This window comes from Festucalex cinctus, chromosome 1, assembly GCF_051991245.1.
Source record: "Festucalex cinctus isolate MCC-2025b chromosome 1, RoL_Fcin_1.0, whole genome shotgun sequence".
NCBI classification, from domain to species: Eukaryota; Metazoa; Chordata; class Actinopteri; order Syngnathiformes; family Syngnathidae; genus Festucalex; species Festucalex cinctus.
Window position 1 is genome coordinate 24,775,775 of NC_135411.1, and position 11,651 is coordinate 24,787,425.

At 40.6% G+C, this 11,651-nt stretch overlaps 1 protein-coding gene across 2 annotated transcripts in view; it reads left to right on the forward strand.

The window, feature by feature from the left end:
* The window catches only part of epc1b (enhancer of polycomb 1b), a 65,437-nt gene extending 54,431 nt beyond the window's left edge, over window positions 1-11,006 (forward strand). For both annotated transcript variants that reach the window (XM_077525067.1, XM_077525060.1), the window contains 5 exons: window positions 3,336-3,700; window positions 5,787-5,905; window positions 5,980-6,118; window positions 6,400-6,769; window positions 9,901-11,006. In XM_077525067.1, coding sequence (XP_077381193.1) covers window positions 3,336-3,700; window positions 5,787-5,905; window positions 5,980-6,118; window positions 6,400-6,769; window positions 9,901-9,976 — 1,069 coding nt within the window. In that variant the 3' untranslated portion in view covers window positions 9,977-11,006. The remainder of the gene's footprint in view (window positions 1-3,335; window positions 3,701-5,786; window positions 5,906-5,979; window positions 6,119-6,399; window positions 6,770-9,900) is intronic.
* The last annotated feature ends 645 nt before the right edge of the window (window positions 11,007-11,651 follow it).

The following is an 11,651-nucleotide window of genomic DNA, read 5'->3' on the forward strand; positions in this document are numbered from 1 at the left end:
ATGTTGTCTGCAGCAGTTTTAATTGCAGCGATTTTTTTTAAGTGCTCTCAAAATAAAGTTGAGCTGAATTTAAATTTGCTACTATTGTTAGTAACGTTTTACATACATAAATGCAAGTTTTGTTTTGTGTGTGTTTTTTTTGTTTTTTTTGCAATGTTTTGAACGCTTTGGTGATGTTTGTTGTTGGACTTGCAGCAGCTGTTCAATAGAGAATTTTAAAAAGTGGCGGACTGGCCACATGTGGCTTCTCGCTGAGCCACTGATCCTGTACTTCCTTTTCTCCATGACCGGGCGGAGTCACATGACTAGTAGGAAATGCGGGGAAAAAAGGGTTTCCATTAAAATTTTGCGAAGAACTTCCATTTCAGCACGTCTCAAAAAGCACCAGATGAAAGCGTAAATCTAATGTCTAATAGAAACGCACCTATTTAGGTGAAAAGCGCCACCCAGCCTATCAATTGTGTTTACTGGCTACTCACTCCGCATCAATTGACTATTCTGAAATGGATTTGCCTTGACTTGGTGAGCAGATTGACCAATCAGGTGTTAGGACCCGCCCACGAACTTTGACGGGCGAGCTTGACAGATAAAAGAAATTCATGAAACACCGCAACACAGTGACCATGAAATAATTAAATAGAGAAATAAATAAATACATGAATAAATAAATAAATACAAGAATAAATAAATGTATAAATAAATAATCATAGTGAATTTAATTAATTAATGACACATTTAATTAATTGACACATTTAATTCATTAATGGCACTTATTTATTTAATGGTGTATTTATTTAATGTTGGCACTTTTGGTCCTCCATACAAATACAGCCTGAACAAACTATATCCCAACAGTTACAGTTGCTGGGCATACAGTAAGGTGGTTCAAGTACACTAATTAAATGTTTGAATCCAGCGTTTTCCAGCGCCGAATAAGGCTGCAGGTCTGCTACTATAAATAGACCTATGGCGTTAGTTATAGCTTTCGCGCGAGCTGAAGTGTGTGGAAGTTTCACTGTAAATGAGGATGAAATAGTTGGTTGGACCGTTGTTTTCCCACTTCTAGTTGAATTTGACAAATCTAAATCTTTGTGATGCCTGCGTGAATGTCCTGCCATGTTTGTTGTGTTTCCCGTGGCCGGGTACGGTACTCGCACATAGCATATCTTGCAAACTGTGGTCTTTTTATCGACAACGTGAACGTTGTCGACATAACTCAACAGGAACGCAAAATGTTTCCAAACTGGTGACTTGAGAAGCGGGAGCGGCTTAAAGCTCCATTTCTGTGTCTCTGTCCGCGCTTGCCATGACTGCAGGACAGGTCAGATAACAAGTGCTGTTAGCTAGTAGCTGCATGGATGCATCTCATTTGCTTTCCTGGGAGGTGGCGGAGGGCGGGCGGGAGGCGGGGGCGGGGGATTGTGTGTCCTCTTTTATTTCGATGTTCAAAATCGTGACGTAATTTCGATCGATTTCGAGAAAAAAATGAAATCGTGACACCCTTTATATTCAAGGATCTTCTCAAAAAGTAGAAGCGAAATGTCAGTTTGTCACTTTTTTAAAAATGTGCATGCGGAAGACCATCCTACCAGCTCTCCTGCTTGTCTGAGGGAAACGCATACACTGTAAAAAATGAGTGATATTTACTTGAAAAAGCCAAATAAAGGTTGATGCACTCAGAAATTTTAAGTAAATTTTACAAGGAGTTTAAATATAATTTATGATGTGAAAAAAACGTGACTATTTTCAAGTAAATCCAGAGTAGGGGACATGGGAGCTCATCTTCATCCATCTCTGCAGCCGGTCTCACTTTATGGATGGATGTCCTCTTGCGGCTCTCAGCCATTCTCAAAGTATGCGGTGAGATCGATGGAGCTACAACAATGACTGGCTGAATCCGAAGCTCAGCGGCTACATGCTACAAACACTCGGAAGTGCGTATGCACAGCTAGGAACAAGCGCACACAATGTCGTTATGGCAGATTGATTGACAGGATCGAGAACCAATCGTTGAGATGATCCACCCGGAAGACGCAGTTACAAGAGACTTGAATACACCTTTTAGTAGCTCCACTTTGCTTACATTGCTTTCGGTGTGGTATTATCGGGCATTTATTTTTAACGTCTACTAGGTCAGATTTTCAGTACCATAATATTAAAGATAGCTTCTATAACAATCATAATTCATAAATGTCATAATTCTACTGACTACGTTTACATGCTGGCAGTAATATTAACAATATTCGGGTTTTATAAGTTCATGTACACTAGGGGTGGCAAACTGCGGTCCTCGAGGGCCGGTGTCCTGCAGATTTTGTAGATTTCCCTACTCGAAGTGCAGCTGATTCCAATTAACAGGCTCGTTATCAGGTTTCTGCAGAGCTTGCTTATGAGCTGATCATGAATCAGCTGTGTTGAAGAAGGGAAATATCCAAAACCAGCAGGACTGCGGCCCTCGAGGACCGGATCTCGCCACCCCTGATTACACGCATACAATAACCTGAAAATGCTCTTACTCAGGTTTTTAAAAACCCGAATAAAACAACTTCATAACCCGAATACTTGCTCATATAAACGTATGTGGAATTACCACCATTAAACGGCGCATTGTTTTTCGCTGTGCACATGCTATCACTTTTCTTCTTAATCTTTTTTTCTTTTTCGCTTATTTAAATTCGCAAGGAATCTTGGTCTTAGTTTGTAGTAATGGCTTGTATGCGCAGTTCTGTCACGCGTGCTAAAGGAGCCTCGCTTGAATACTCTGCGGTGTTTTCACATTATTTTGTATCTCTGTGGAAAAAAAAACGCCACAGTTTGTGTCTATACACACATATATACAGGTATATAAGTCCATGCTGCTTGTGTGTAACCCACCGGAAATACTCAAGCCGGTGTAAACAAACATTACAAGGTAGCAAAGAACCACACTTCTGGAGTGAGGAGGAAACGGACTACTTTATTTAGCATGGTGAGTGACATAAATATGTCTTTTATTGAACAAAGTAAGTTAAAAGCAGGACTAACATTTTTTACGCAATTATGTTGTCTATGCGTCGCGATCCGAACGTAATATTCCAATCGAACACAAACGGCCATGTAAACAAGAGGAACAATCCGCCAAACGGGTTACCTCGATTGTTTCAGAATCCGGAATTCTGAAATGAACCCCAATATCAACTGCATGTAAACATAGTCACTGTGGTCTTGAAGGCCAGGATTAAGGTGCCTTTTTTTTTAATACATAGGAACATTTCCTAGGATGGTTTCTGCACAGGCATCTAGTAGTTTGTGACACACTATTCCCAGTGTCATGACGATTGCATTCTTGCTTTCAGGGTCTTACTTGACCGAGCGCACTCAGACTACGACAATGTTTTCCACGAACTGGACCCGAAGACGCTGGACTGCACGCCGCCTCCGTTGGGCTCACCCGCTACCAGCAAATTTGCCAGTACCTCACCAACCAATACCTCAGACAGAAGCTCCTCCTCGCCTCCCTCAGACCTCAGTCAGATTCTTTTGAGTATAAAGGCGTGCCGGTGGCGACACTTCAGACCACGGACGCTACCGCTGCACCAGCTGGACAATGCCCACCCGTTGTTTCGTAGGGTCAGTCGCTGCATGAAGCGGCCGCTCACCAATATTGGGCCGTCCGCCCATCGCGTCATACGGCCTGGACCGCCACCTCAGCCCCATGTTGGTAAGTCCTGTGTGCACTTCTGTAGATTTAAGTGCTGGACAAGCCTTTATGCTCAAGGGCCACAATTATTTTTATTTATTTTTAACTCGGATTAAAAAAAACAAACATGTAAAACAGTTTATCTTTGGGCACTGACCAACAACCAAATTCGTACCACCTGCATGAATGCCAGCAGAGACTAATTACTCGACCGGTGTAGGATTTTTAAAAAAAACAAAAAACAAAAAAAAACTTAGAAAATTTTAAGTTTTTTTTGTTGTTAAATTTTATTCATTTTATTAATGTTTTTCCATCATGACAAACAATCCCTTTTACTTCTTTAACTCATTGAATGCCAGCCATTTGCAACACTGCCAACTGCTCAGTGCCAGCCATTTTACAAGATTTTAACCCATTTTTGACGGCCTACAGAATATTTTGTTCTGTATAACAACATGGGACTCACCAAATGAAATCTTAAACCCTCATCTTTCATCAGAAAAAAAAAAAAAAAGTTTCTCTCTCGCATTTGTCATTCCTGACTAATCAGCAGTAGTACCGAAAACCCTGTTTTGACAAAAAATAACAGATTTTGACAAAAATAACAGATGCCTAAGGTTTTGTGAAAAGCATTTCAAGTAAATATTCAACTTTGAACTGACCGAACTGACCCAACCTTACTTATCGTGCACTACTATACAGTATAACACACGAGGCAATAGATAGTATAGGCATTTCTATGACGTGGGCTGATAGATGCACAGTGAAAAAGTCATCTTGAAGTTATGAAATTTAGCATGCTACCAAGTTCGTGCTTACCTACATGGCGATTGTCGATGCTGTTTGCCCGTCTTCTATCAGTGGCATGAGTACGTTTGCCCACGGTGAATGCGGAAGGCCGGAGAAACCGGTGGCTTGATGAGGGGACGTTTCAGGTAAAAAGCCATTTGACGTGTGGGTTCTTTGGATCAATGTGGTGTCATACTTCGATGCAGTTTGACCAGGAAGCGTCATCCGGTGAACGGGAAAGTCAAACAGATGCGCGATCGCCCGGTGGCTTCCCACGTCTTAAGTTGCTAAGCTAAGCTAATGCTCCACCTCCTACTTCCGACTGTGGCCATTTTACACTCCCCTCAGTGCTCCCCCTACATGCTGGCCCTACTCTGATCAAAGCTACTATGGCCATCTGCTGGCAACTAAACCTCATTACAATTATTTTTTCAGCTCAATACTTGCTGGGGACTTGCATGAGGTTCTCCTACGTCCAGCGCATTAAAAAACGGAAAACCTGAGTTAATTCGGGTATGGGGCGGGGCGCATATATTAAATACCTGAGTTAACTCGTGGAGGGAAATGAATGAGTTAATGTGCTTCTCCATGTTGGAGTGTCTTGTCTGTTTTCGTCATGAGTGGCTGTCGGCCACAGGGTTTGTTGCAGCTGATCAAAAATGCACTTGAGCCTTTACAAAAGAAAAATAGTTTCCAGGTAATAAGCGTAAAGTAATTCCCAACCGGCTGGCGGCCAACACCAAGCTTACAACTATAGTACGAACAGTTTATACATTGTTTTAAAATACTCACCAATATTGAAAGATTAATATGTACCAGTGTCTAGTATGCAAATCTTTGGAGAGCTTCTGTCGCTGCAATACACAGGTGCTGATCAGTCATCCCCTCAAAATATTCCACTATTGCATGTGTTCTCTGTGACCATATTCTATCTTTACAATCATGCCATGTGTGTGCGGTTAAAAAATAATAATACAGTGCAGTATATTGTGTAAAAACCTTTTCCTTTCCTTTGCTTCTCTTGGTGTGAAGCAAAGAGTCTCCTGTCGGATATCAGCCATGTAACTTGGTGTTTAGCAGGCCTTAATGAAAACACTGCTTAGTGCTCTGATGAAACATTTGCTTCACAAACTTATCTAGTTGATGTGAAGTATCCTCCTCTCTGTTGTCTTACAGTCATGCATTGAAATGTGCTGTTGAAGCACGCGTTCACACAGCCTTATGTGTCGTGTTTGGGACCATAATGTCACTGAATCAAAGTGTGTTTCCTGCATTGACTGTTCATGTGTGTAAAAAAAGCTATGTTTGCACGTGTCAGCCCTGACAGCTGAGCAGTTCCAGCAACACCAAGACCAGTTGGTGCAAATGCAGAAGGAGCAGCTGGAGCAGCAGCAACTTCAATCCAACAGAGCCACCACTGCCCACAGCACAACACAGGTGATCACGATGATGACTAACTTGGGCTCACACTACCCACCTCCACAATTTAAATGCTCTTTTCATCCCTTCAGATGTCCGCCAACACATTGGACCAAGCCAGCGCACAGTTCGCAGCCTCGGCCCTTGTCACCACTGAGCAAATCCTGGCTCTGAAAACCAAGGAGGAGCTCAGCCTGGGTGGTAGCATCAACGGCATCTTATCCCCCTCAGGTATGTCTTCTTGGTCAACAAGCTTGAAAACACAGGAAACTTGGAAAATGAAGGTCAATTAAAAATTAAGTAGGAAGTTGAAGTACTGTTCGACAGACAAAAACACTCAGGAACTTGTACTCTGACGCAAATCTCCTGGCCCTGTTTAGTTAACAGAATTTTCTGTGAACACTCCCTTGTAACATTCGTTGCGAGTCCAAAATTTTTTACTGCTCGTTGTTGTTGTTGTTGTTGTTAACAGTAGCATAAATGTCACGACTCGTGCTGCTGTTGTTGTTTAGGTGTCTACAAGGGCTTGCACCTCTCCAGCACAGCGTCCCCTTCCTTGGCCGCCCCTGCCCCAACCGCCAGCATGTCCAGCGCCGCCTCCCTGCACCCGGGCAGTGCCACGAGCGCCGCGCCCGCCAGCAGCACTAACAGCAACAACGGCACCGCCCACCACACCGGTCCCGCAACCACTAATGCCACTCAGGTCCCGATGGGCAACAGCCTCCGCATGGCCATGCCCACCGGCAAACGGGTGCATGCCCCCCGAACTCTAAGCAGCGCCATGTCGGCGTCTGCCTTAAAGCTGGCGCATGCCGCTGCCAACTGTCAGAAGCCCAAGGTCCCCTCAGCCTCCGCAGCCTCGCCGCTAGACATCGTACCCAGGTGAGACTAGCATGAAAAGATAGTTGTCGCGGGAAAAATGTCAACCCTTAATAAACAAGAGACTGAACAAGCACTTTGAGAGAAATGAGAGATACAGTTGAATAAAAAGTTGCTTGCAATGAGACTGTTGGAATGCAACAGGTTTTGTGGCTGCTGAAAAAGTGCATGACAATTTTTCTTCGGCAAAATTGTATATGCTAACGTTAACAGGCAGTTACCTTCTGCCTTGTCGTAAATGGCATCCAAACCAATATCTTAGCTGTCACTGAAAAGTGATGCTAAAATATCAGAGTGAGAGAAAGAGACAGGGACATGGTGACTTTTCTTTTCCTCACACTAAGATGGAGTAGGATCTATTCCGCTGACGTCAGGCCAAAACCTTGTACAGGAGTACCTTGGAGTTTGAACACAATCCGTTCCTGTGAAGTGTTCAAAGTCCGATTTGTTCAACCTCTGAAACATTTTCTTTTCCCATAGGAAATAATGTAAATGCAATTCATCCATTCCCAAGCTCCAAAAACAGGGAATGTCTATTTAAATGGATTTTTAATGTTTTATATTTATGTAAAATCATGTACACCCAGTACAGTATTTAACTCTTTCCTGCCAAACGTTATCCAAAAAGACAACCCCTAGTGCCAGCCATTTTGAGCGTTTTCACTCATCTTTCAAGGCAAACAGAATATTGTGTGCTATGAGCTATAGGTAAACATGGTGGATACTAGTGCTGGGCGATATGGGACAAAAATTATATCACGATATGGGCCAATTTATATCACGATAACAATATACCACAATATTTGCAGTTCTTCCATAAAAAATTATACAACATACTTTGCTTACATTTTCACACTTTATTTATAAGTAACATTAAACAGAATGTCACAAAGGAATCCAGTAGTGCTGCAATATAAAATAATAAATATAAACACATTTTTGTAAGGCATAAAAAAATAAAGTTCAGACATATTCGGTCATAAATTAAATGCAACAACAAAAAATATTTTTCAAAATGCAAAGTTTCAACTTTCCTATTTATGTCTAGCTTTGTAGTGCAGCTAGAGTAGTACATCAACGGTACCTAATAGGGGTGTGAATTGCCTAGTACCTGACGATTCGATCCGTATCACGATTCATAGGTCACGATTCGATTCGATACCGATTAATCCCAATATGAATTTACAAGTCGACTGTTGCGTTTTTTTTTATTCAAATTTAGAAAATACTATTCAGTAAACTTATACATGTACACTATAAGATTTGTATGAAAATGTATTATTTATGAAACTTCAGTTTTATAACCGTCAGCCACTGTATTTAACAAAGAGGTTGTAAAAATTTTCATGTTTGAACAGCATTGAAATAAAATATTAAGGCTTAATGGTTCCATTAATATAACATTCTTCCATGCTTAAGGTGTGAAAGTTAGACGTTTTGTTGAATATTTTTCCATTAAAATTGGATGTTAAAAAATCGATTCGGCTGCCTATTGAATCGATTCGAGAATTGCGTGCTGTAGTATCGCGATATATTGCCGAATCGATTTTTTTTTTTTTTAACACCCCTAGTACCTAACATTATTTGCATGCGGCAAATGCAATTATATCAAAATAAACAAACATTCTGTTTGACAGAACCTGTAATCAAACGTGCTCTGTTATTTTTTTTTCTAACGAGGTCAGTTTCTGTCATACGGGATGACCCGCGGAAAGGACTCCTGTAGTTCGGTTGACTTTGTTTTTTCTTCTTGTGTTTTGTTCCGGATTCACTTATTATCTTTGTTGACTTGCATCTGTAGGATAGTCATGAGCTCTTTTTCATGCTTCTTCTCAAGGTGATAAAAAAGGTTTATTCTGTTGGTTTCGGGTGCTGGAATGTTCTTGTGGCACAACTTTTATATTACGGTACTGTTTTCTGCTCCAGATCGGACTTTGTAAGACCAAAATGCAACCAAACGAGATGTACCGCCTTTTTTCGGAGAAAGTACCTCTTTCTGTGGAGTTGTTTAAGATGCAACTTCTTCCATTTTAGGGGCAGGTCGTTTGCGTTCTTCCTCCTCCATCGTCTGACTTGCGTGTGTGTGTGAGAGACTGTGCGTGTAACTGCACATGTGTAAACATAAAGCAGTGTGATGTTGCAAATCCAGACAAGCTGCTGTTACAACGATGCCGCTAAGTAAAATTAAATGATGTAAATGTTATGGAGACCTAAATTGTCATTTCTTCCTCTTGTTTGGCACTGAAATACATCAAGTGCACGCATAATGACAAAAATAATACTGTAGCGTTCTAATACTGCAAACAGTATGGACATCTTTGTCTAAAAAAAAAAAAAAAAGTGTAAATGACGATGGAGACGATAGGTAAGAAGGGGCACGATAAACATTTTTCTACCATCATGGCGATATCGCCCAGCGCTAGTGGATACTATATTAAAGATTGGATTCCATTCTTTCAGTAGAAAGAAAAGTATGATTCTACCTTATTCTGTTCTTTAGTAATTACCATTTGAAAATAGGTAATTTGAGTGACACTAAGTGGAAATGGGGAAAAAATGAGAAAACAAGCTTTTTGTGAAAAGACATTTTCTGCATAACAGTGATTTTGACACTAATAATTTTTGTTGAGTGACACTCTGTGGATTAGATTTAATGTGACAAACTCTTTGATCGTTCACGTCATCCTTGAAAACGTTCCATTTCCTAAGATCCACCGTTTTCATGTAGTTTGGTAGATGGGAACCGGGAACAGCATGTTCTGTGTAACAAGCACATTGTTGAACAGCTAAAGGGGTGGGGGGGGGTCCTCGCGTCAGAATTTACGGAAGTAGTCACTGTAGATACAACGGCGCGATTATCTCATTCCTTAATTCCATTGTGGATCGTAACACTTGCTGCCACTGGCACTGTTGTCTTTCAAGCAACTCCTTGGATGGCTGCCATTTTCGAGCATTTTGATGGATTATCAAAACACGCAGTTCTACAGTTATGTATACATCAAGGCACCTACAACTTATTCGTTCATTGGACAAATGAGTGCTTAGACAACGTAACACGCACTGTCTTTGCTGTCCGCTAGGATCCCGGCGTCTTTGCACGCTAACGTTACTAACTTTAACATTGCATTCCACAGGGAGAACCATGAGCAGGACAAGACGGCGCCACTCAGCAGTCTGTCTGAGAACACAATGGCCATGGAGGTGACGTAGCCCACCGCATATGGGACCCCAAGGTTTTTTTTTTTTTTTTTAAAGGTGCTATGCATCGTCCGTTAGGCTTGAACGTGAGCAGACTGACTGGACGTGACTGTGCGGCGACCGCTCTGCGGAGCCAATCGTCCGATATATATATATATATGTATATGTATATGTATATGTATATATATATGTATATGTATATATATATGTATATGTATATATATATATATATATATGTATATATATATATATATATATATGTATATGTGTTTGTTACTGTTAATAAGAGATTGTCTGTAAATTGTTAATATGGCAATTATTAAATGTACAGTACTGAATATTTGTAGGCCCCGCCCACCTGCCCCTCTTGTACATAACATGACTTGAATACACAATTGTTCATTTGTGATGTTTTGCACTCGACTTGTTGGAAACAAAATTAAAGAGAGAAAGGACAAACTGCCGCTGCTGCGACCAGTCTCAACACGCCCCACCTAACTCCCACCCACCCCCTCATTTATTTATTGTGCCGCGTTTACGTCCAATCCTCCATTGCTCGTTCCACATCCCACCCCCACCCGCCATTTCACACATCTTTTCTACAATAAATATTTTTGTACCTCATTTTTTTTCTTAATTTGATTTGTAATTTGACTCCACAAAAAGAAACACACAGTTTAGTTTGTTTGTGTCTGTGCTGGGACATGGCTGAAAAGGACCAATCATTGCACTTGAGACAAAAACCAATTTAAAAAAATAAAAAATAAAAAAATAACTCTAATTTTGAGACTTAAAAGGTGTTGTGGTTGTCGGTGTGCTGATCTTCTCTTCTGTGAAGAGTTTGGTACCGAAGGCAGCGGCTTCTCATTTTTTTTTTTTTTTTTTTTGAGTTTTTGTGTGCGCGTACGGCAGTGAGCGTCCCCTCATGTGCGCAGGTGTGGACACGTCATCATAATGCGGCAAAGATAGATGGATGAAAGTACAGTACTCAAAAAAAATAAAAATAAAATGTCACTCAATGAAATAAACATCCAGGGCATTATCACGCCTCTTGCTCTTTATTTTTTATTTGTCTGCGTCCTTTGCCTTGATCGCTTCTTTTATGGTGTTTACAATAGACCATGGCAGGGTCATCCACTTATTCAGTCATTCAGTCAGTCATTCATTTCATTGTGTTTATTTCAGGCAACATATCCTAATTGACATCGGTAAAGAAAAGTACATGTTAAGTGTAGAAGCAAGATGCCTGAAAGGGAATGGGAAGGAGAAAACTTAATCCCACCCCTTTTTACACATTCAATATAAAACAAAAAAGCATTCACCACTTCTGTTAGACATTAACTTGCAGCTTTTGGTTCAAAACTGATTAGGCAATTATTATTGACACAGTATAACAAAAATATTCACATATCAACATGTAAAGATTAGTTGATTGCATTGCATCAGTAAATTTTCCACCAACATTGGTAACAATGGAAACAGTACATGTCATGGTAAGGATAGCGCATACCAACACTACTAATAGACGATGCCTACCAACAATGGTAAGAATATGACAAAAGTTGGCACAAGGAAAACAGGCCAAATCTGATGTTATGAATCTGAAAAGTATATAGGCGTTGCTATATTAGAATATCTTGTGAATTATTTTATATTTATTATTTTATTATTATACCCATCCTCACAA